The sequence below is a fragment of the Syngnathus typhle genome, linkage group LG1 (assembly GCF_033458585.1).
Source record: "Syngnathus typhle isolate RoL2023-S1 ecotype Sweden linkage group LG1, RoL_Styp_1.0, whole genome shotgun sequence".
Taxonomy (NCBI): domain Eukaryota; kingdom Metazoa; phylum Chordata; class Actinopteri; order Syngnathiformes; family Syngnathidae; genus Syngnathus; species Syngnathus typhle.
Genome location: NC_083738.1, coordinates 6,122,621 through 6,149,711, shown reverse-complemented (window position 1 = coordinate 6,149,711; position 27,091 = coordinate 6,122,621). Strand labels below are relative to the sequence as shown.

The following is a 27,091-nucleotide window of genomic DNA, read 5'->3' as shown; positions in this document are numbered from 1 at the left end:
CGCAGTTGCACTGTCCAGCAGGCGGTGGACACCCTGAACCGGTTGCGAGCCAATAACAGGGCACACAGACAAACAACCATCCGCACTCGCACTCACACCTAGGGGCAATTTGGAGTGCTCAATTGCCCTACCAAACATGTTCTTGGGATGTGGGAGGAAACTGGAGTGCCCGTAGAAAACCCACGCGAGCACGGGGAGAACATGCAAACTCCACACAGGGAGGGCCGGAGGTGAAATCGAACCCGCAACTTCGGAATTCTGTGAGGCGGACGTGCTAACCAGTGCGCCACCAAGCCGCTTACCAATTTCATACCTTTAATTAATAAAATAATAATAATAAGTTGACAAACAGTAATTTTCCCAGTGAAAATTAGATTCTGCCCATCTCTGATGCAAATTTACGGAAACCAAGATCCTTTACGAATTTATTTATTTATTTTTTTCCGTCTGTATGATTCCAATGTGTGTGTTTGTATTGAAAATTGGCAGAGAGGCATTGTCCCACAACAAAATTTGCTCTTGTGGAAATATAGTGGAAAAATCAGGTACCGCATGTGAAGAACTTGACAAAACAACAGACCACAAGCTTTTGTGTGTGTGTGTGTGTGTGTGCGTGTGCGTGCCTGCGTGCGTGTGTGTGTGCGTGCATACGATGCCATGTGAGTGTTGTCTCTAACTGGTGTACCCAAAGCAGAATTTATGCTTCAGCATTTTGCCATAAAGCTGTCAATGAATTCCAATGGGATTAGCGGGATACTAAAAGGCCTTTTTTGTAGAACAGTGGTCAGCATGCTAACTGGTGTCTGGTTTCTTCCAGTTTCTGTGGTTAACCAACAAAATGAGTTGACAGATGTTGTACCCTCCTACTAGGGAAAAAAACAAGTTAAACGTGGCACTTATGAAGATCACATGTGATGCAGATGAAATCCAGACTGTCATATGATATTCTTTCAGATTGTGAGTATATTAGATACACAGAAAGATGCTTCTGGTGAACTGGAGTACAGTTCTGGAGAAGACTAGTATTTTGTTAGTATGACAACAGACAAAGTGAATCTCCATTAATACAGCCTACTAAACACCACTGTGACTCCATGTACGTACTGCTATATCAGGGTAAGGAACCACAATTGAGCAAGTTTAGCACAAAATGCAGTTGAACGAGTGTGCATGGGAAGTGTATTGTTTCTTTTGGTAATTTTGTAGAAGGGTGCAGTTAAAAATTGGCGTTTGCACCATTGTGGGAGTGAACTTAGCCGACTTGATTTTTGGCTAATCAAAGCAGCTTCTTGCACTCCCTTTAGATTCAGCGCAAGTGAAGCATATAGACTTTGTGGCAAAATCATAACGGACGTGCACAAAGTAAGTTAATAAGAAACTTTAAGAAGCTCTCCAGTTATGGATGAAGTAAAATTAGCTGCTCAAAAGTAAAGTGGAGACCGCCTTCCGTCCCAAGTCATGCTTTTTTGTGTGACAAACAACCCAGGGTTACCCTACACAGCTACAAACACAATTCTGCTACAGTTAAGTGGGTGCTTTTGAAAATACATCAAAGATTATCATAATGATAATAATGCATTCAAGAGTATGTGCAAATGGTTGTTCGTCTCTTGAGAATAAGACCCTAAACTTACACAAAAACCCATGCAGTCAACCATAAAGCCCTAAAAAAGCTCGTTTAATCTCAAACTGTTTATGAGATGAGTTAATGTTGTAATAAAAGGTCAATATGTCTTCACTTAGGGAACAAAACCGTCTCGGCAGCTGCAGAAGGTTGGAAGCACATACATAAATACATCTCTGATGCACTATGAAGAGGCACAGTGATGAAAAGTGACAGTGTGTATGGTGAGATGTGATGACGGAGCTTTATCATCATGACAGGTCATTGGCATTGAGCAGCAGTGGCTGGAAAACTACAGAGAAAGGATAAGAAGTGGAAAAATGGGAAAGCTGCTCATAAAAATGCGTGTGTCAACCACATTTTCAAAACCATTGCCTTCAAAGTTTTCCCACCACATTTTGATTTCGTCTGACTGGGGCTCCTACCAGAATCTTAATCACATGCTATCTGATACCGTCATGGAAAAGGGAAACGTGGGGAAAATGTGTCTTGAAGTGCTTTAAAGCTATTTCCCTCGCTTCTGCTTACCAGTCTGTTATCTAGACTGTCAAATGATAGGATATTCGCACTTTGCATAATGCACTTCATTAGCATATGGACGCCTGACCAACTCACAGCATTTGCTCAAACTGGACTGGAAAGTCCAATCTTCTCTGGCTAATCACAACGTGTACCGCAATATGGACAATTGGCTCAGGGAGGTTCCCGTGCTCGGTTGCCATAGGAAACAGAAGCCGTGTACAATGTGTGCCCATTTAAATGATGTTGGTGTTATTGTGTTTATGGTTGCTCTGGATCGATGGAAATGCTAAAATTAGCTCAGACTCTGTCTGTCTGCACCTCGTTTAAATATATCAAAAACATCTTACACTCCCTGAGCCATTACTTAGACATATTTCTAGCAGGCGTAAAGTTTACTCTACTCTCAGCCACTAAACTGCCAGGTGTCAGGGGCATGCCGAAGAAAAAACGCTCAGTAGACTGGAACATCCTGCACGGTTTCAGAGCCGTCTGTCAAATTCTCAAATATGTTAAATGAGGCTTCATCCGGCACAAAATGATCTTTTCTCTCTCAGAAAAGGTAGAAAGGAGAGACACTTGCTAAAATCATACATTCACTTTCATGACAATAATAGGGCATTTTTCAATCTTGATTTGACCGGTAACTTCAGTGGTATCAAAGCATAGCATGCTCAATGTTATATCGTAACTGTCAAACAACAACCTTGTTCAGAGATTTACATTTTTGGCTGTCAAAAATAAACATTAGTCATTTTTAATGGAATACAGTTTGTTACAATGCAGTAATGTTTTCAATTTAATGTTGAATAGCAGAATCTTGCAGAGAACTGTATTTCCAGGAATATACAGTAAAAGCACAATTCTTCAAAAACTTACAAAAAGTTGGATTTCAGACTAAATTCACTCTTAACCTTCAAGCAAAAATTCTAAATCCTTCCACAATTTTGCTGCCAGAAGTGTGGGTGGACTTGAGCCAGAGGTTCCTGCCCCTGCAGAGGCACGGCTTTGGTTGGCTCAAGGACGAGAGGCTTTGGTTACATCTGCACAACCAGCAGCACATGGTAGCAACATACGCCTATAAAATCAGCAGTCGAATAAAAACCCAAGTGGAACTTGTTGGGTCTGTTTTACTACCCCGTGAATACCTCTTAGCTTTTGAGTTATTCCATGGCTACTTAAGAGGGACTTTCAGTCTTAATTTTTATGATGAGATAAACAATAAGATCTTTTGAAGTGAGAAATACATATTATACTATGTTACCAAACATAATTAGATTTAGCCACAATCGGTTTCCAAAATGAATTTAACAACATGTTAAGTACTACAACAAAGATCTAATTGAATGCATTCTGCTCATTTTCAGATCAATCCCTGAGTGGCTTTCTAATGCCTGAACGTAAAAGACAGGTCTTTTGACTTCTGATTTCTCATTTCAGGCAATCCAAGGACTTGGTGAGAGATCGCAAGGCGAGTGATTGGAGGTTAACACACAGGCTGCTGTCAGCAGCTGTGGTCATTAGAACTACACTGATGAGACCCCAACAGGGGGTCTGGGTGATTGGGTATTTATCTCCTGCCAACAGACGCAATTAAAATTCCCATCTCAAGTCAACCCAGGCAAGAAACCTAAAATCAGTTAGACACCTCCCGTTTCTCTCCTCGTGTCTCAGCTTTGAAGTTTCAGCTTCAAAACATTGGAGAGTGACCACAATGTTGTCTCACCGTGACTGCATTGTAGCTGATTATGCACTTGAGTATAGTGTGCTTTATGGTGAAATGATCTTGTTGTAGACGTAAAACGGATTAGGTCTGCTGTGAAAGATAATAATGAACAACGAAGGCAAACGAGGATTAAACCTAGTACTCAGCAAAAGAGGTACAGTAATCCCTCGTTTAGCGCGGATGATTGGTTCCAAAAACCACCTGCAATAAGTGAAAGTAACGAGGTAGCGGAAAGATGCTAATTCGCGATCGTGCTAGCACGCGAAAATGGATTTCTAAAGGAATGTAAACGAACATTTGGAGCAAAAATACATTGTCCTAAAGGTTTCGAAGTTTTATTTTGACTTTTAAACGTTTTTATAATTTAGAAAAAAAAAATCTGCGATGTAGTGAAGCTGCGATAAACGAAACGCAAAGTAGCGAGGGATCACTGTATTCCTCCACAATTGAGCTACAAGCATGACGCTGTGGGTTCCACTAACATGCCCTTTCATTAAATACTAAGTTAACAGAGGTGGTAGAGAAAACAGTCAGACAGACGTGAGAAGGAGAAAGCTGAAGTCGTCAGCTATACGTAATGTCAGGCTGCATCTACATAAGTAAAGGCTTTCAGCTAAATGCTGATGTGCTCAATGTAAAAGGTATAATGACTGTATTTAATGGCCAATGTAACCATGAATTTTGTTGATGAGCACACAGAAGTTATCTGAACCGCAAACAATATCAAATGGCTTTTATGGTACATTGGAACCCACATCCTTCAATGCAGGCATCTTCAATTTCAGTTTCCTCTTGCTATTGCATAAATTGTAAATAAATTGCTATTTTTAAGATGACCAAGTCGCTGGTTTGATTCACTTTTACAGCAAATAGTGAACTACTTGAGGCAGGCAAACATTAACATGCAGATCCAAATATTAAGGCAGTGAAAACATTTGTAATCACATGACAAGGATGAGCAATCCAGGTGATTTCTGAATAAGAACTGAATAAATTTACAATTACTCAAAAAGAAAGCAGATGCATGCCAAAATCAAAACACCTATAAAATCATTCAGACGCTTGAAATGTGTACATTCTTCTACAGTTGATCCAAAAGACGGAATCATTGTCTCTGTTGTAGCCATGGTATGAGAGCAAATTGCTCCCGCACCAGAAAAAAAGGTCAACATCATTTTGCTAGTATATTGGGATAAATTTCACATTCTAATGCGATAAGTTTCACAACAAACATAAGTTACATTAAAGTGGGTAAATTTTACTTTTTACAATTATTTCCAATCCACTTTGCATGATCAGATTATCAAGACAAGAGTTACCAATGAAAAGAGAGGGAATTCGCAAAACGTGAGCTGATGAGGCTGGTAAAAGTAGCTGAAATAAAAAAACAACGTTCATCTTTATTATCAAAAAAAGTTTGCGGTGGCATGGAAACTGGCCACTGGCCAGCGTCATCTGTACATTTCTCCAAAATCTTGAAAGAGATGTCTTAAAACAATGCTCAATAAAATTCGCTAAAAAGGAGACTTCTGCAAAGTAGGTACAAATGGACGGAAGCAGAACATAAAAAATATCTTGAGGAAAAAACAAAAAAAAAAAACGTATGCGCCAGCCAAGTAGTCACTGTGGATTACCGCAGATTCCCATCGTCATTTCACTCTTAATACATATGAACGTGAGTCTATATCAGGGGTGTCAAACTCGTTTTTTTCGCGGGCCGCATTGTAGTCATAGCTTCTTTCGAAGGGCCATTATGACTTGTCAATCCAAATAAATGTATGGGCACCTCATATTATATACAGTAAAAGCTACAAAACAAACTGACAAATAACTCATTTTCAAATCAGACGAGTTAAAACTGGCCAAATATAAAAAAAAAAAAGATATCATTAAAAGTGAAGACAATTTGCAATTCTAGTAATGACACATGAATTTGATGCACAATTTGTCTTCACGGGCCACATAAAACGTATCGGGCCTTGAGTTTGGCACCTGTGGTCTATATCAGTGGTCCCCAACCTTTTTTGCGCCACGGACCGGTTACATGTCAGAAATATTTTCTCCATGTGTTGAAGCAGTTTTGAATGCTTCATTGCCTGGTTAGTTAGCCTGTCGCCACATATTAGCTTTGCGGACTCGACTGGGGAAACATGTCACGTGACCGGGACGAGTGTCTTGACCTGAATTAATTGATAGTCGATAATTTTTTTTTTTTCTGTGCGGCTTGGCGGCCCGGTACCAAGTGACCGGTACCGGTCCGCGGCCCGGTGGTTGGGGACCACTGGTCTATATGATTCTCTTCACCTGATGTAATCACTGCGTTGTAATCATAAGATATTTTAAGTCAAACTGTTTGTAATGTTTATCTTTTGGGATTTCTTTTCCACATACCGTAATTTTCGGACTAAAAGTCGCTCCGGAATATAGGTTGCATTAGCCATAAAATGCACAATAACGTGAAAAAAAAACATATATAAGTCGCTCCGGAGTACAAGTCGCATTTTGGGGGAAATTTATTCGACAAAATCGAACACCAAGAACAGACATGAACGAGCAACAACAGGCTAAACGATAGGTATGCTAACGTGACGTAAACACAAACAAAGAGCTGAGAACGGGCCTGACGTAACATTCAGAGTTATTCAAATAACTATTACATAAATAACACGTTTATAAAACCATCTGTGTCACTCCAATTCATTAAATCCATCAATCGTCCTTTATGGAAACGACGCTGACGTCTAAATATTCTAAATATTCCACAGACCCATATAACGATATATAAAGTATATATCAAATAACTATCATATAAACAACAATATTATCAAACCATCTGTGTCACTCCAAATCATTAAATCCATCGATCAAATGCTTTGCCCTTCGTCAACAACGGTGCGCGTGCGCCCTGACGTCAGCCTCGTCATTATTCCACAGATCTAGTATATAATTAAATTATAGCGTTAACAAAGTACAAGGAAAGACGTGAGTTTGGTAAACGTCTCTTTATTTAACAAAAAAAGAGTTCAACGAGCGAACAAGTACTGAACTGTAACGATAAAAACATATACAAGTTGCTATACGAAATAAAATATATCAAATAACTATAACATAAATAGTTCAGCACAACACGGCCACAAGCACCGGCGTTGACTTCCAGGTGTGTGGCGGCGTGGACTTCCATCCCCGGAGGTGGCGCTTCCAGCCACGGAGGTGGAAGAGAGCTCCATAGAATGGGACCAGGCGTGCGTAAAAGCCATGTCCGAGCCCCATCCACCGTCCTCGGACAGCCACCCAGCCGAGCATCGGCCCACGACTTTCATCCATGAAGGTGAAAGAGAGCTCCGTAGAGTAGGATCGGGCGTGCGTAAAAGCCATGTCCGAACCCCATCCACCGTCCCTGGACAGACACCCGGCCGAGCGCCGACCCCCGACTTCAATCCACGGAGGTGAAAGAGAGCTCCGTTGAGTAGGACCGGGCGTGCGTGAAAGCCATAATAGTTTTTCAAACCTTTTGTGTCACTCCAAATCATTAAATCCTTCAAATTCTTCGTCCTCCGTGTCACTTACAAACAAAGCCGCTAATGATGCCGGTAGTACGTGGGGCCCTTTGTCATCTTCGTCATCCCGTGATCGAATCTTTGTCCTTTATGTAAACAACCGCCGCGCCGCGACACTGACGTCACTTGAAATTCAAATTACAGTAATCCCTTGCTACGTCGCGGTTAGTTTATCGCAGTCTAACTTTGTTTTTCTTTTTTTTGAATTTTGAAAATTTGTGAAGAAATTCACATATAAGTTGCTCTTCAGTATAAGTCGCCCCCCCACCCAAACTATGAAAAAAAATGCGACTTATAGTCCGAAAATTACGGTACTTATGGCACCAGAAAGGGAGTAGCTCTCCAATTTCGTTGTACAACTAAGTTGTAAAATGACAATAAAGGGCATTCTATTCTATTCTATTCTAACATTAACGGGATTTTTATATAATGTCTTATAATTATCAGTGTGTGACCTCACAAATTTGAAACGTGTTGTGCTGAAAACTGAAACCTTCAACGATGGACAACGACAAGGATGATGTAAACAAAGAAACAAAGACAGTGAGTGGAGGCTGAAAGCGGAATTCTCAAGTGGAGTAATAGTGTGCATTAATGACTTCTATCTTTTGGCACTCTGCAGTGGCTTTTGGATGGAGACAGATGGGTGCCCAGTGGAGTCTGCTCAAACCAGTCAGAATACTGAGGACCTCTGAGGGCTGAGGAGCAATTTGTCAAATGATGTATAAGGATGTAGAGAATGGGAATGTGTTACCTTAACTTATGTATGTACATATACGGAGAGCAAGGCTGTGTTTATTGTCTGACAGAGCAGAATGCTTTTTCCCTCACACAGGCACACACACACACACACACACTCACACTCACACACACACACACACTCACACACACATGCACGCACACACGCATGCATGTATGCACACATAGTGACAATTTAACATAAATATCTGCACACATTTCAAGACAATAGATCAAGACAACATTGAGTGAAAACCCTTCAGTAGAGTGACGTTGGACATGGATGAGCAGAAGAATGAAACCCCGTCATGTATCGTGCATCCTGGAGAGCCATTGGGGAGGAGTCCCATATCCTCCCGCACTCATTCTCTCCCTAGCAACCGGGCTTTAGCTTGGTGATTGGACAAGCGTATCAGTAGTTGCTATAGCTACAGGAAGCCACCCTTCCGTGTAAACCCCCACTTTTAACTGTGTTTCTGTTTCTTTTTTCTTCACGACCACTCTATGCCTTTTCATTGCTCTCAGCTAAGTCTTGTATATGCTGCATTGGACATCAGACAGCGGAATAAAGAGATGTTGAGATAAGATTTTATGAATGCAATGGTGATGGGATTAATGGTGTCTTGACGGAGAACTAATAAAATGATGCAATCAAGAGAAGCCGTACAGCCCTAGTATTTATCAAACCTTTATGTATTTATTAACTCATTTTCCCTTCATTGGGAAAAAAAAAAACAATCTAAAGATGTGGAAGAGTGAGACATTTGTTTACATACACATTGTTCATTGGCTGCGTTATAAATGGATCACTGTTTAGCTTTTGCATTGGTGTTCATTTTATTTACATGCGGGTAAGGTACCTTTGTCAGTCAAAGGCACTTCGTCTCTGTTGCAACGTAGGAGTATAGATTACAATTCATAAAGGGTGACTGTGGGCCACCAAATGTGAGTTGTCTCAGTCTGTAATTCAACACCGTGTCATCAAGTAAACCTGCTGCTGAACTGGGGATAGCTTAGAGAGCTATAAATTACACACTTCCTTATTTGAATTGATGCATGGCTTCAGTGGTTGTCAGTAGGAAACCTGCGGACCCTCATGAGAGGGCGGGAGGTGTGCGTGAACAAGGTTCATGGCATGACACTGGGGTTCTGTTTCCCTCTTGTCCACTCTTGATCTACCCTCTCAGGAGCATTCATCCGGCCTCTTTTCCAGCTGCTGTGGATCACTCGTGGATCCGGTTGCAGGCTGTTGCCCTCCCGCCATGGTGGCGGATGGGGGCATCTGGCTCTCCCGAGGCTGTTCTGGGCGCCTCTATGGAGCTGGCGGACCATACTTGGACCCTTGGCATTGTGGTGTCCTCTTGACCCTGTGCTCATGGATTAGGCATCCTGCCATGCACTTTTCTTTTAGATGGGAGCGCACAATCTGTTTGTCCTCATAACAGCAACTTACTTACATACAATTGTGCCGATGTTCCTTTAGTAAGATCCGTACACATTCCGACACTCTGTACCTATGCGTCTCGTCCAAAAAGTTCATTTTGTTATACTCTGTAGTAACTTATTGCTACAACACTAGTATGGCTCAAACAGTGGTACCTCTACTTACGAAAGCCTATACCTTGTGAATGTTTTCGAGATACGAACTGGAGCCATGGCAAAGGCATGCGTATCATTGAGCTCGCCACGGAATACAGCCGGTGTTGTGCCAAAGTAGGTATCCCCTCCTGCAGGAACGCGCACCCATTGAGTGAAAGACGGAAGCCGTTGGTTCCTTTTCTTTTCTTTTTTTAAATTATGGAGGTGCTTTCAATGACCACTCGCACAGTCGGAAAACTCATTAACCCTGGTTATTGTATCATATTGTCTTTGAGCAATAAATTTATCTTTATTTTGCTGCCAGTAGGGCCTGGCAGTGCCATCCATGGCAGTATCACTTTATTTTTTCTGTGTCTTCTTGGGGGTATTTTCCACCAAGTGTAGCAAATTTTAATAGGTTCGCCCCTCTATAAACAAAGTTACAGGGGTACTTATTCTAACAGCAGCCCTACTAGAATAAGTCAACCCCTGAGAATAACTAAACCCATTTTCAGATTTCCAGCCATCAACATTTTCTGGTCAATGGTGATTCCTGACTGCCTAATGACTTTTTCACATGGCTCAGTTGTAGAGTGACAGTCTCACAACTTATAAGTGGTGGGTTAAATTCTTAATTGCACCAACGGATTGTAATCACCATTAAAGAAATTATGGTAGTAAATGATAAATATCTGTGATTACAACTACTGTGATGACAACCACTTCAGTCCTAGCTACACATTTTGGATCTAGCCCACCCGTGACCCTAGAGAAGGACAAACAGAATGGAAAATGGATGAATGGATGTCTTTGTCGAAATATTTTTTAATCAATTAAAATAGAGGAACTGTCCTTAATCTTAATTCCTATCTGAATTTCAATTGCATCTCAATTGTATAAAGGCAAACAGTTTTTCAAGTACTGTCTAGACTGCACACTATGGTCTGAATCTTTTAATAGGGCACAGTCAGCCCTTTTGAGCAAATATGAGGGAAATTGAGAAGGAGTGGAAGTAGGGACAAAGAAAACCGAGTTTTACAGTGACAATAATATAACAGAAGACAACACTTTGAGTCAAGTTCAGTAATCCAGGAATACTCAACGAGTCTCTGAGGACAAAAAGGCTCAAGAACAAATTTAAAGAGTTCAACACACCAATTGATAAAGTTCCAAAACACAACTGAAGCCATCTATCTGTTGACAGAGGATTGTCATCCTTGTGAAATGGCATTTGACATTAGCCTCCACACACCTAGCATGACTATGTCATCCTGTTCCATGATGAGAAATTGATTTCATGGTTGAGTGGCCTTCAGCAGGAAGGACAGAAAGTAAAAGCTTCCAGTCGGCGAGATTAAAAGATTAGATTTCCAAGTGAGCTACAGAAGCAAAATGTAACCTTAAAGCACCCATAGCATGCCAAATCAACTTTCTGGAGCTTTTAGCCATGTTAAAATGACAATAGTGAGTACAGTGATCCCTCGTTTATCGCGGGAGATGCGTTCCAGAACCACCTGGATATTAAATGAAGATCCGCGAAGTAGAAACGGTATACGTATTGGTTCAGACCTTCATGGGGCCCTAGGCAAAAATATGTCAAGGGGCCCCCCTAACTAAAGTCATCCAATCCCCTCCCCCGAAGACCAGAGAGACAAAATCTGACTGACTCAAATTAAGTTTAATGAGTGATTAACAATTACTCAGTTTCAAATAATCAGTTGCTTCACCTCCTACTCACCAACAGTATCAACATAAGTTTACAAATACAACTTCATTCAACAAAATATCGGGAGACAGACAGATTGCTCCTCATTGCAGCGTCCAATCATGCAGTCTGTCAATCAATCTAACACACGCACGCACAGCCACACACACACACACACACACACACACACACACACAAACACACACACACAGCACCCCTTCCTCTCTCTCACACTCCCTCCTCCGTTGTTTCGTTTGTACTGACGTTTCATTGGCTAAACGAATGGCTCATCAGCAGATAGTTCTCAACTACTACAACTTTCGAAACAAGAGCAAAACAACCTTTCCTCTCTCACACTCTCTCCCACTGTCGAATTCAATTGCACAGACTTAAGTTGCACACGCTAAATGGAAATGAAACGCTAATCAGCTGGTGGTTCTCAACTACTACCTTTCAAAACAACAGTAAAAGGTTAACAATAAACCCTAGTTTACAACACATTTGCGTACTGAGTGTATCGAAGACCTGGGCACGTTTTAACTCGGCATTGTGCAAGATTTTCACTCATGTTCCATACGAAATTAACCACATAAGAAGAAAAAATGAGTAAACTAACCATAAAAAGAGAGGGGTTACATTGCCTTGCTTACCTGACTGCTGTTGTCTTTACTCATTGTCATAAAGACTTTTCTTTTTTCATTCCCCCATTTATTAATTAGGTATTTAGACACCTTTGTAGTGAAATTTCCAACCCTTTGGGTTTCTTGTTGGCCGCTAGTGGGCATGGGTGTATTGCAAGTTAAATTGAAGTGTGGTTTACATTGTCAAGCAATGCAAAGTAGCCACCTCCCGGATTACGGCACCACACTAACCCGGGGGACATCATGCGTAGCGAAACCAAAGTGAGTCACGGTTGTGCATGAATCTCCTGTTGCAATGTGGTCCAGTACACAATATTAAGGCTTTGTAAACCCTCCACAATACATAAACTTTTCCCATTCTCTTAATAACCATTCCCACACTGCTCTGTGAATGTATTGTACCTTTACAGTAAAAAAACAAACAAACATGAGATATTGCCACATGTCCTGACTCCTGCACCGATGGGTGCTTCTTCCTTCACGCATGGCTGGCTGTCGGCCTCCCAGGCCTCCTGCGCTTGTCCTCAGTCACGTGCAGATTATTCAGAGGCACGCCCCGCGCTATCAGAGCTCATTGCCGCTGTTCCGACTCGTGCACGGCTGGCCGCCATGCTTGCCGCGCTTGTCCGCAGTGATGCACATTACTCAGAGGCACGCCCCTCTGTGGAATAATTTACTGTGGAAAGCTTAAAATAGCATGATACAGCTTCTTTAAATGTATCTTGATTTGCAGCCAGTCAGCTTTAGAAATTCATTGTGGACCAAACAAAACAGACAGTACCAGCAACAAGCATGAAGCTATCAATGGAGTTTCAGAAATTCAAAAGAAACACAGCGCATTTGAGCGTGAGGGGAAGTCAACCATTGAACAATAAAATCTGTGAAAAACTGCTGGCTGAGCAGAGGCCCGCATACAGGTCTGCACATTATAGGGCAGGATGTGGAATTGTCTGGCCATACAATAATGCCTCATAAACTCTGATGAGAAGAGCACTCTGAAACATGAGAGAGCTGTTTGATGTTGATCTCTGAAGGTTTGCTCTTACTGTAACATAGCGACCGGGAGTAAGGAATGGGAGAGGAGAGGCAGAAATACAGTATAAACCTACTAGATATTAGACCAAAGTTATGATGTAATGTTTCGGTGACACAAACAACCCAACCCCCACCCCTTCGTTCCTCCGTTGTCTTCCTGTGTTCACCACCCCATTTCTTTCTCTGGGGCACAAATAGTGCCCTGCGATTGGTTAATAGCACCATAGAGATGCTGAGAATATCCACCAACCAGGGCACGGGTGCCCCACCGGTCCGTTACCACAGCAACTCTTAACAACCACAGTGATAGAGTATGCGTGCACACAAATGCACATGTGGATTCATGCACAACAAGCGATATCAGTGTGTGTGTGTGTGTGTGTGTGTGTGTGTGTGTGTGTGCGTGTGTGTGTGTGTGTGTGTGTGCGTGTGTGTGTGCGTGTGTGTGTGCGTGCGTGCGTGTGTGTGTGTGTGCGTGCGTGCGTGCGCGTCCGTGTGACAGACATTTACACGTAGGGAGCGTGTTATAAGTAGCCTCCAGTGTGTTCATCTAGCGTAGAATGACAGAATGCTGTTGTAACACACACACTACACAAGCTGTGAGAAGATTTGAACTGCGTAGTGCTATTTTTTCTATGCCCTTAATACATTTATGAGCACAAACCTGAAGACAGACAGGAAACAAATGGGTGAACAGATGGTACAGAAAACAATGTTTGCAGGGGTAATAAGCATTGAAAATTTTGAAAACTTGATGTTGCCCGACTTTATCTCCCTTGATACAAGAGGTGTGAAAATTCATCAGTTAATTAACAACTAATCAATTATCAAATTATTATATGCTATTATACGTATGAAGTTCAGAGACATAATGTAAGTGTTTGAATCCTCTCATCAATTAATTAACAACTAATCAATTATCAAATTATTATATGCTATGACATGAACTATTCAGAGACATAATTTAAGTGTTAAATCCTCTTATTTCAGTCTACTATTAACTATTTAAGTAGTACCGTTATCTCTTCTGTGTAATCAAAATAAAACTTTTGCAAACATCAGCTTTAACTTTGGGGAGAAAAAATAATTGAATCAATTTCAAGGGTTGTGAGTACAATATGAAACCATATTGTTTAATTGTTTTCTGTTTAACCACTTAAATACCAAGTCCACAACAATAATTGGTTAATAAACAATAATAAAAAACATTTATAATACACCATAAGACAAAATAAAACTGCATCTAGTTATTGGAGTAATAATCAATGGCATAAGAATAGAATAATCGTATTCCGTAAAACCATGTTAAACACAAGTGTTTTTATTCTTTTTTTATTGAAATAGAAAAGTATATTTTTCTATTCACTAATTTTAATCTTTTCATTTTATTGTATGCTTACGCCTTATGCTTAGAGATATTATAAATGGTTATCCGTCTAATATATTTGATTATTGCATACTTGCTGTAGCACAGGTACTGTTACTCTGCAATTGCCACCCTGAGTTTTAGCTGCTTCGTATAAAATCATTTGCACATGACTGAAAAGTGATTCTTGGTTTAGAGGTAGCACTATTCCTTCCTAAAGTTACTGGCTTCAGGCCACACGGCCCCATGACAAATGATGTTTCTTGGTTCTTTGATTTCTAATTTGCTTCGGCACGCATACTTGACTGTCATAAGGCCTTTTCCGGAGGAGCACCAATTTTTGTAAGTGTGCCATAAATCACCGTCATGTTTGAAAGAGACCTTGAGCCTTTCCTGCAGATAAGCCATTTTGCTACCTTATCAGTAGTGTGCAACGTAAAACCAGAGAAATAAAATTTCAAAGAAGCCACTACTGGTGTACTTGTAAAAATATTGAACTCCCTAGCGATAACAAACCTTTAATATAATTTTTAATACAAGCAGAAAATATAAAGTGTTATTTCATTGTAAACTTGAAGCTGCCTTGATGTGACGATGAGCAGTGGGTGCAAAAACTTTCCGCACAGTATTGAACACTATTTTACTTACTCCATTGTAGAGCTTTTCCTGCCTGGTGGCACGAAAAAAGCTGGGAAACAATCTCATTAGAAAGCAGTGTACAACAGGGGAAATCCTTTCTGAGTTGACTATTACAAGCTACCTTAGCATGAGTCTAAGTCCCCCCCCCGCAAGGCAACTCTGATCCGCTCCAATCCTCACTGTGCACTAATAGTAGCACCCAGTATGGGGACTGGGATGGATTAGCAAAGAAGAGATACTATTCCAAGCAGTCAATGCAGGTAGTTTGCAGAAATAGTAAAACCGTTACTAAGGCCTTGTGTATACTCTCTGCCTTGAATTATCCATCCATCCATTTTCCGAACCGCTTAGTCCCCACAGGGGTCACGGGAGTGCTGGAGCCTATCCCAGCTGTCATTGGGCAGTAGGCGGGGGACACCCTGAACCGGTTGCCAGCCAATCGCAGGGCACACAGAAACAAACAACCATTTGCACGCGCACTCACACCTAGGGACAATTTGGAGTCTTCAATCAGCCTACCAAGCATGTTTTTGGGATGTGGGAGGAAACCAGAGTGCCCGAAGAAAACCCACGCGGGCCCGGGGAGAAGATGCAAACTCCACACAGGGAGGGCCGGAGGTGGAATCGAACCCGCACCTTCCTATCTGTGAGCCGCCCTGCCTTGAATTAGTCACTGCAAAATTCATAAGTCCTACTGTTATGTATAGATCAAGTCTTACCTGTGCAGGTGAAACACTTGACATGAAAGTGGGTCTCTTGAACTCGAACCACCTCTCCTTTGCACACTTCACGACACCGTTGACACCGAATTGGCCCACCACTTGGCTCACCTCCCGTTGAGCCTTGGTGATGCGCTGAGGTGGACAGAAAGAAAAACAGTAAAACTCACAGCTACATCGGCAGTCTTTTATTCATTAATTCATTAATTCATTAATTCATTAATTCATTAATTCATTAATTCATTAATTCATTAATTCATTTATTTATTTATTTATTTATTTATTTATTTATTTATTTATTTATTTATTTATTTATTTATTTATTTATTTATTTATTTATTTATTTAATAATTCATTCACTCATTCATTCATTAATTGTATGTCTATCTACCTATCCATGTTTTGATCATTTCATGGAAAAAATATTTGAATGCTATTTAAAAAACAAAAATTCATCAAGCAGCAATCCTTCAAAATCATTTTGATTGTACAATGACTTACAGTATGAGAAAAATAGTTTCTTTGTTAATGCCACAAACAAATGGGCTTTGTGCAAATGTCAGACCAACAATAAGATGGGAGAATGTTATTCATGTGTTGACACCTACGTCTTGTGACCTAATGTAGCCCTCTACTCTATTTTTTATAACCAAAATTGCTGCATCAAGATAAAAGTGGAAGACTCAAGATAATTGTTTGCTCATTTTTGTAGGGACATGTAAATGTGTTTAGTAGGTTTTTGTAGGTGGTTAGGTTGCAGAGCATTCATTGCCCGCGATCTGGGTTCGAATCCCAGTCAGGGAACCATATGCAACCCTGTCACTGTCTCCCATGTGCTGGTCCCAAACCTGGGTGCAGAGGGTGGCGTCATGAAGGGCTTCTGGCGTAAAAACTGCGTCAAGCACTTCTCATTCGAATCGTCTGGACAAAAACAGGTGTTTTGCTGTGGCGACCCCTTCGGGGAAAAGCCGAAAGGAGCCAGAACCACAGTCTATTTTTTCGTTGCATCAAAATCGATTTTCTAATCCAAATCAATTTTTGTTGCACCTCTACTAATAGTGTATAATAAAATAATGGGAACACCCAGATACCCTAAAAAGTATGTAAATCCACAGCTTTTGTGAATCAACAGCTGCAGGCAGTCACCCTTGCTCATTTAGCTCTTCATCCTCCTCAAGGAGCATCCGAGTGGTGGAGAGGTATAATGGCAGGAGAACCAGCTGGCCTTACTTGTCATCTAAATAGCTGACTGAAGGACTTTGCTGCTTCAGCGGTGGCAGCACATGGACACATAGTGTGCTTGAGCTACTCAGTCCATTTCACTGAAGGATTCTCAAAGGACTCACAGTACTTAAAATGTCTAAGAGCCTTGCACGCCTCATATCCTGAGTGCCGTGAGCCGGATGATGTGCATCTATACGACGAGTCTTTGTCTCGTATGGACAGCAGGCAGAACCTAATGCATGATTGTATGATGTTTACCTTCCCGTTCAAACCCAGAGAGTGGGCTTTGGAAATATGCAAGCTTAATTATTTCATACGCTCACTCTCTCCCACACTAAATCAGTGTTAATTCATTGTTCCCCTCACAATGCTGGCTGCACCAATGGAACCTGATCAAAGTTAAGCTTGTGGACTGAATAATGACACTTTTTTGCAAATAAATGTGTGTAAGGAAGACACCGTGTTATCGAGAGCAAGACAGAGAAGAGAGAGAGAGAGAGAGAGAGAGAGAGAGAGAGAGAGAGAGAGAGAGAGAGAGAGAGAGAGAGAGAGAGAGAGAGAGAGAGAGAGAGAGAGAGAGAGAGAGAGAGAGAGAGAGAGAGAGAGAGAGAGAGAGAGAGAGAGAGAGAGAGAGAGAGAATGGTGCCAAAAATAACTGGAATATCCTCTGCTCTCCACACCCAGGAAAGGTTTCGACCAAAAAGATGAAGTGCTAAGTGCTTGGGAGATTGAATACAAAGTGCCAGATTTATCTTAGTGAATCAAATGAAAGAAAGGCTTGCTTGACTTGTATAGTAGGGCTGCATAATATATAAAAAAAAAGATCAATATTGTGATATTGACCCACGCAATATGCACTTGAAATAGTTTTCTCATGGAATGATGTGCTTCTATGTGAATTTGGCCAGTCAAATGCAAACTTGCAAACAATATCAAGCTTAATTACAATTTATTACAATTAATTAGCTCAGAACACATTGAGCTTGCTTTTTTTTTAGCAAGAAAAAAATGAATTATTTCATTAGATAATAAAAAAGTCATTTCTTTAGGTACATGTTAAATATCACAATAATATCGATATTACTATATTCAACAACAATATCACGTCTTTCCAATATCGTGCACCTCTAGTGTGAATGACAACGTGCTGTAGTACCTAAAGTGAGAACACGTATACACAATCGGCTCAGGAACATACGAATTAGTACATTCTATCCAATCATGTAAGTGGATTCAATCCCATTCAGCCCATTCAAGGCCTCCATCTTTCCCCGTGAAGAGGTGGTGAGTCATTCTTGTAACGATAGCCGCCAAGCACTAGGCGTAATCCCAGACAAAATCATTGGCAAGTGCCCGAGGAGAATCCTGGCTCAAACTGACAGGTGATAAGAACAGGGTCAGGGTCAGTGAAGCAGACAGCATCCCCAGACTCCAAGAGACTGCTACTATTTCTGCCTCTGACCTGACAGCCGCCGCTACGGAGTATGCTCGGAGCACAGCCGCGAGGGATGCTGGGATATTGTTGGTGATGAGGAATGAAGAGATAACAATCAAGAAAATCAATGTGGCGACCTTGTGGAATTGTAGTAAACTGGCACATTGAAAGTTTTGTGCCTGGGCAATGTGTGTATAGATATTGCAGAACTGCAAAACCTTTGACCAGAAGAATGTTCTAAAATCCTTCCTGACCGCTGTTTAGGTCTGATCTCCAACTACAGAAAACATTTGGCTGAGTTTATTGCTGCCAAAGGAAAGTCAACTGCTTATTAAAGCCAAAGGTTTTTTTTTACTGTGCACTGTGACGTTTACATTTCATTGTCAGTGAAAACATGCACACATACAGTTTTGTTTTTGTGGCATTGTTTTAGATTTTATTTTCTTGTTGACTTGATTTTGAGAATCTTAGATCGCGTTTCATAACCGATTTATGCAGAAATCAAGTTCATTTAAAAGAGTTCATTTTCCACTTTTTCTTGCAACTGTTTATTACTGAGATCTGGGGTGTACTCTCAAACTTTATCCCATCATGAACCCTGTAGTCTAAAAACATGGACGGTATTCTGAGAATCTGATCAATTACTGCAACCAAAGGTGATCATGGGGGCATATTCAATGGAATGCTTTGAGTAGAGGAGATTGGATAGTGCCCGGTTAGAAATGTAGGAGGTTGGTGTTTCATCGTTAAAACATTTTGCAAAATGTAACAAAACCAGTTTGGGAACAGCTACCACACCTCTTGCCGTTTCTTTAATCTGTCTAAATGGTTTGAGCATCCTCACCGACACTTACCAACCCTCTTGTTTCACATCTTAATGGTAAACCCCATTTCCATTCAAACTTTGTCTTTGATGAAAGGTCAACAAATATGGCAACTCAAAACCTGTAAATCCATTTTAATTTGTATTTGCTGCTCACTTGGCTTCATTGACTTCAACAGGAATCTTTGAGAACAAGTACCGTATTTTCCGCACTATAAGGCACACCGGATTATAAAGCGCACCTTCAATGAATGGCCCATTTTAAAACTTTGTCCAGATATATACATTTGGCCCGCGGGACGGACTTTGGACACACCTGCTGTAGTGGCTCAATTTTGGTCCATAGACAAGGCGCACCTGATTATAAGGCGCACTGTCAGCTTTTGAGAAAATTGGAGGTTTTTAGGTGCGCCTTATAGTGCGGAAAATACGGTAGTCTTTGTAATGGTGAATTTTTCACAAACAAGTCTAGTGGCAAATGATCAGATGTTTGCCCTCCAACCTCACCCCACTCTCCTGCTATCAAATCAGCCGAGACCGAGCATTCATCAAAGCTACAACTGCCCAGTCAGTATCAAGACTAACATTCTGCTCCAGTGCAACAGGAGAGCAAAAGGTTACACCACTGACAATGTGAATGATCACTCAATCTTAACAGAGGTTGTTGTGTATAATTTGGTCCAGTTTTTAACCCAAATCGTTTGTGTTTGTCACGTTAGCATACCGTATCGTTTAGCCTGTTGTTGCTCGTTCATGTCTGTTCTTGGTGTTGGATTTTGTCGAATAAATTGCCCCCCAAAATGCGATTTATACTCCGGAGCGACTTAGATATGTTTTTTTCTCACGTTTTGGGGCATTTTATGGCTGGTGCGACTTATACTCCAGTGCGACTTATAGTCTGAAAATTGCGGTACTTTCCTCAACTTAAAAAAAAAGACCACAATTATAGATTTATCGGAATTATAGAACGACTGACTGAGGTCACTGTAATAAAGAATGCAAAGACCACACATCCTCCTGAATCACCATTCCATTTGGACACTAAAAATGACACCCAGAACTCTGGCAGGCCATTTTCTAGGAGAAATTCAGAAATAAAGATTGTCTTTTCAGTCATTAGAAATAAGTTCAAGTTCTTTCTGACTGTTTTGGGCTTAATGATGTCAGCAGAACCTCCATATAGCACTGCTTTAAATAGATGGGAACTGTCTGGAGGTATTGTGGTGCGCAAGATAATCAAGATGCCAGTAACAATGTTTACGTCTACTTCCCCACAGTGTCTAAAGTAGCACAGGATTTTTGTGTCATACGTATGTATGTTTCCAAGGTTTATATTCTTAGCATTTTTGCTGTGTTGCCAACAAAACATATTTCTTTGCTTACTCAATGTGGGTAGGCCAATGACTTTTACAATATCAGAATAGACACAAAATAATCTCAGTGCATGTGATTGGCTCACAGATGAAGACAGACAGCACTGTGTATAAAGTGATGGCTTCTAGTCTATCACGCCCGATGCCATGGAAAATGCCCTCGCTTTGGCTTAACAGGCCCATTCATGTACAAGCCAGAAGAGTGCCGGAGGGAACAGGAGGACACATGTTGACTGACTGGAGGAAAGGATCTGTCCTCAGATGTATTCATGCCAGCAGATTCATGTTCACTAAGCATGTTGCACCACCATCTGCCTGCTGTGACAGCACTGACACACTCCTCGAGCGTTCAGCCTGTGGTAAACCCCAACTTGATATGCTATTGGCTTATGTGTGCTCATTCTTCAGCCCTTCATGTGCGCTTCTTCCCATGTCATAAACCCTCCTCCGTATTAAACCTTAAGAAGACCAGTGTGTGTTTAGATTGTGGGAATCTAAACCTAACCCTTACAGTCCCTTTTGAGATAATAAAACTTAAATTCATCACCATCTTTAATCCTCAGCTGTTAGCAAGGGAGAGGGAAATAATTTAATTTCGATGTACTGTGTACAGTGACAATAAAGGCAATTCTGATTCTAATAATCAATTAACTGATCAATAAAAGTACTTTAGTACTTGGTTGCAGAGGAGTAAATAATAATCAATTAACTGATGACTAAAAGTACGATAGTACTTGGTTGCAGAGGAGCTGTTGAAAGGGACAGATCTGGGAAAATTGATTTGTTAATGAATTATATACACATATTTTGGTCTCTTGAGTGCCTGCCCACCCATCAAGTGTGTAAAAAAAGCAGATCATTTGTTACCTGCCTAGTTCTGAAATAGTCCAGATGTCACGCAGCGCTTCTGTCCCATTATTACTTAGCATTGAGGCTCATTTACAAAATGACCACTCCAACACCATGTTTCTCCAACAATGACATGATCAGCTAGGTTTAGATGAAGATTCAGAGCCACTTTCAACCTAAAGGCTCAAGTCTAGCCAATGGACTGCATTATTGTGCTTAACACAACACTTCCACTGAAAGCAGGGGTTCAGCACATTCAGATCAAGACTGTCATGTCCCGGAAATTCCAGAAACAACAATTAATTCCTTGATCATATTTTTCTCAGAGTGGATCTCATCAAATTTAGCCTAATGCCCATCCCTAAACTGTTTCGGTTTGAAATCTTTTCAGCAGGGTAAGATGGAGGATTTTCAGAAAAAAATTAGTTAGTTTAAAAGGACTTTTAGTTAAAAAAAAGACAACTTCAGATGGAGAAGTAGTGTATCATAAATACAAACTATCCACCCATCCATTTTTAACACTGCATATCCTGTCCAGGGTCGCGGGAGAGCTGGAACCTATCCCAGCTGACATCGGGCAAATGGCAGACCACACCCTGAACTGGTCGCCAGCCAGTCACAGGGCACACATTGAGACAAACAACGATTCAGACCCACATGGAGAACCGCCTCCGAGCGGGAATTGATCCCACGCTGCCGGCACACAAGTCAGGCATGTGTACACCTACACCATCAACGACTCTAAATACAAACCAACGTAATCCTTAATAAATCAAACCTGGGTTGACTTTTTGCAAGTTTTTCCAGGTTTTCAAGTTGCGAACCTGCAATGGTACTATCCAGAACAGAAGTTATTGTTCCACAAGAGTTACCATGAAAGTGTTGCCTTTGTGGCTTGAGTAAATGGCCACAGTTGAAGCATACATTACATGGAAGCTCGTGAGGAACAAGTTAGGAGCCTGGATGAATGATGGAGATTCTCACAAGGACGGACCAGTGTATGACTGATGCAGTCATACAAGATGCCATTAATTTGACATGATGGGAAGTGGACGCAGAACTGGACGGGACTACACGCGGCGTTTTGAACTTCTGCAACTGAGGAGATGTTTTCCCCTGAAAAATCAGTTTTACTCGAGAATTAACAAAGGACAACTTGTACAACTGCGCAACAACATTCACTGAACCCACCAGCCCTGTGGGATAAAAGTCCTGATTCAGCTGACAGAGGATCAGGGTCAGAGTCAGCTGATACAAGGTCAGCTTAACATCACGGCAGCCCCCGGGTTTGGCGAAGATAAGTACAACAGGGGGCTATGGGCATCTTTGTCATGCTCTGAATCGCAATCACACAAAGTCCACGAGACCAGCAGTAGGCTGCCTAGAAAACGTGCATTGCTTCTCCTCCTCCATTGGCTGCACGATGGAGAAGAGACAGGTGGACATTTAGCTGTCTTTGGGGTGTTGAATATCCATGGAAGACCTCCTTTAAAAATATACAACTGAATAAGTTTCCAGTTACGCTGCATGAGCATATGAGAGCCCGTGAGGAATTGTATAAGTATGATAATATGAGTCAATGTTATGGGTGTGAATAGTAACTATAAAATGAGGAAGAAAAGAGTCAAATGGAGCAGAATCCCCCCAAAAGTTTGACTAAGGCTCAACTCTGATGTTTTTTTTTGTTTGTTTTTTACTGATCTTGCAATATGATTACTCCAGTTTTATCATGGCTTCATGGGCCAAAATATTAGGAACATCTTTTAAAGCTATGCAGTTCAGTTAGACAACTTGATCCAACTTAGTGAAATAAATTAATTTTCGGAATTTTAAGCTAATTAAAGATATCATTATTGTATTGGCTCACACGCAACTGTTCAGGTGTAACTATCTAAAGGGGCTACTATTGATCTACAGTAGCTCTTCCCACTGCACCCACCTACTGTATATGAATTGACTTACCATTAGAGCTCATGATGTCTAAGGTGTTGTTCGCCAAAGCAAGGTCGTTTTGTCGAAAAATACTCCCATACACTCAGAGTACTGTATCCAAATGGTGTCATTAAGAATGAATTTCCGAAGGTAAATGATGCTCCTCACTCACTCATTCCTCGGAACGTCGCTTCTTGTCCATCTCTGAGAAAACGGGGGGAGGAACAAATAATTCTAATAAAAAATAGGATGAAATACGAAAAATCAACCTCATGTTCCTGTTGTCTCTACGTGTGTGGGTTTTTTTTTTTTTCTGCGTAGAAACGAACAATAGTTAAAACACAAAGCCACCTTGTTCACATAATTTCTCTCTGCCGGCTCTGTAGCGGTGTGCTCACTGTGCTACTGACAGCGAGCGCGCCTCTGAAAAGCTTGCTACTATAGTCACAGTTTGCCGTTTCCGGTAGATTTATTCAAAATAAAGTACAGAGACTCGCAGAGTTTGACTTTAAAAAAATAAAACAAAAAAACGTCTTACTTAGATCATACAATAATAAGTGAACGTTTTTTATTTTGTATTTATATTTTTATAAATATATATTTTACGTATTGATTTTTTTTTTCTGTGTCAGTTTTCAGTGCATACACAGTATGTTGTGGATCACTTTTGAGCCAGCCCAAGCATATAATATTTTAATTCAATGATTCAAACACCAACAAGTGCATTTGTTGCGCTGTGGTAATCAGTGAGAATATGGTTGGAACGGAGATTTCCAAGGACTGTTTTAAGCTCCCTCTTGAAGACTGCTAAAACCAATTAGAAATACACATATTTATGGCAAAATATAATTTTACATCATCAAAATTGTCACCATCACCAACACTGTCCTTGTAAAAAAAGAAACACCGGTAAAAATTGGATCATTCCCTCAATTGAGAGAAAATCTCAATTCAGTTATGGAGTTTGAAATCAAGAGCTTTGATGCACTCCAAATCATGGTCTTGAACATGACAATTGGTTTTGGGGCTCCTAATTCTGTAGTCAATTAAGAATATTTTTATGGTTGTGTTTATTAATAGAGGTGGGGAGCAATCTGGTCAAACAAGGGCTTCTTTCTCTGCTGGCTTAGAGATTTTCGGAAGCATTGACTTCTAACAAATTTATTTGAACATTTATTCCATTAAATTGTATTTATTTATTCCCAAAAAGTCTATTCTCTCGACTGGTTTCAATTACTTGTTTTAGTTAGTTGGTTAGTCAGTCAGTGTGATGACGTCAATCCTGATTTAAAAGCCGCCGTGATTGAACGCCGCTTTTCAGATTAATGATCATAAAAGTCATAATTTCTAATACATAATACTGTGCAGAATGAGGTAGATATTTGTAGCTTGTCTTAATTTCAAGCATGTCTAAATGCTTGAAAATAACAGAAATCCTTGATTGTCTTTCGTTAAAGCGCGGTCAAGGTTGCCAAAATTGCTATTACACTGCCCTCTTGTGGAAAATCCCCCTTAAACAAATGTTAATTTGGTTATATACTGAAGCGTTAATGCAGGAGGCAAGGTTAATTGTTGCGAGGCATACTTCACGGTTTGGGATTGTTTCAGTAATTACCTTCACAGATCCTTGTAGTTCTTTTTATCTGGAGATGCCAGAGCGTGTGAACTAGTTTGTTTGCACCCAATGTAAGTGTGAATAACATAATTTTAAAGAATAATTGAAAAAAAAAAATCAACATTAATGTACACATACTGCGCTTTAAGTTTAACACAATGGCATTGTCTGCCTCACAGTATTGAGGTCCGGCGTTAATCCATAATCAATAAAGTGTCATATGTAGTGTTTGCGTGCTCTTCCAATGATTGTGAGGGGTTTCTTCGGGGGGGGGGTTGTGGTGTGTGTGTGTTTTGTCTTTTTTCAATGATCCACCCACTGTGTCCAAAGGAAGCCCCGCTTATGAAGCGCAAAGGAAGCCGGACAATGGGTCAACGGGATGTCAGTGGCGCCTCACTGTCCTCCATCGTCATTCTTGCTGGCAGTTGTTTTCTGTGACCTTTTTGTTGTTTGATTCACTGGCCCATTAGTTGTAAAGGGTTCCACTCAAAAACGAGCATAAAGATGATTTGAGTGTTCTGGTGCTACAAATACCCATCCTCAACTTCTGCTTTATTGCTGTGCTTTATAAAAACTATATATATATATACATACATGGCTTGCATACAAATCTTGGGTCTCTTGCATACAAATCTTGAGTGCCCACCCACCAAGTGTTAAATGATAAAAAAAAAAAAATCTATCGACATCTGCTTTTGTCATCGCTCACTGACCGACAGTACCACATTTTAGGTTTTGTCAGGGTTCATAAAACCTTGTGGCTCCATTGAGGTGGAGTCATTGAGGTAAATTAGTAAATCAAATTAATTAGAGCCAATTGCTTAGGAGTTACTCAAAGCGCTCTCTCATCCCAGACAAATGTCATTGGACATTGAAATGTCTTTGGTCATAATAAACAACACATGATTGTCCAGTTGGGTCCAATTGGGTGCTGACTATACTCTGAGTTAGTTGTGTCCTACGAACTAACGGGGGAAAAACAGGAAGCTGCTTTCCCGTGCGACGAGGGCAGCAGGGCAGGTCAGGTCAATACAGAAAGATGAATATTCCCTCTTACGTTATTAGTAGGAAATATATCAAATCTTTACAGAAAGACTGTGCTATAAGAGCAAAAACTTTGCAATCTCTGATTACACCAGTTACTTAATACGATTTTGGATTGATGTTTTTTCTACACTTTTATTGCCTACTAATTTGTGCAGTGTTTCCAGGCAGTGCTTTCTGGTCGTCAATCAACCTCTGTCTGGCCCTTATCGGTATTACCGATTAGCATTTTGCTGAATTCTTTACAATAATCCTTACAATCATTCCCTTATGTGGCTCCTTGTCTGGTTTCATGCGGCTCCTTTACGTTCATATCAAAAATTGATTGATATAAAAAAAATTGTTTTTTTTTGCGTGTTCACTCATGTGTATGATGTGGCTCATTCCGGTAACACAGTAAAAAATGTGGCTCTTAGTCTGGCTGGTTGGTCACCATCAGCGACCCTCACAAAGCAACAGTGTGTTTGGGGGCGCGGGCTATGCAGGTGTGACAAAAACGAGGTGGCAAGGCCGGGGGAAATGGACAAACCAGACTTGGGGACATCAGTAGACAAATGCTTGAAGGCTGCAATTAATTCTCTTTACACAGTTGTCGCTGTTCTTTAGAGGCCCTTTTCCGGATATTTACATGACAATAACTACAGCTATCATGCAACGCCATGATGTTTCACTCAAATGACATCAGATGGTCAAAAATAAGGCGCATGCCACTGACGATATTATCATTTGTTGTGGTTGGTCAAAACAAAAGTGTAGGCTTGCACAAATTGACACATCGCCCAATCAGCTCAAAGTATGGTACGTGTGTCCTGCCTTTCCCAGATCACAGTGGAGCAGTTAGTGATTTAAATTAAATGAAACATTTAGAGCTGCATCCTCGTGCTTCATGAATAGTCTAATTAATTGATTGATTGATTGATTGATTGATTGATTGATTGATTGATTTATT

General features: G+C 40.7%; 1 protein-coding gene across 1 annotated transcript in view; it reads right to left on the bottom strand.

Moving 5' to 3' along the window:
• ablim3 (actin binding LIM protein family, member 3) overlaps positions 1–23,922 on the bottom strand; it is a 60,728-nt gene extending 36,806 nt beyond the window's left edge. Inside the window, exons 1-3 of the mRNA XM_061273713.1 lie at positions 23,835–23,922; positions 23,514–23,687; positions 15,848–15,982 (exon numbers count right to left, since the gene is read on the bottom strand). Coding sequence (XP_061129697.1) covers positions 15,848–15,982; positions 23,514–23,526 — 148 coding nt within the window. The 5' untranslated portion in view covers positions 23,527–23,687; positions 23,835–23,922. The remainder of the gene's footprint in view (positions 1–15,847; positions 15,983–23,513; positions 23,688–23,834) is intronic.
• Positions 23,923–27,091: the final 3,169 nt, after the last annotated feature.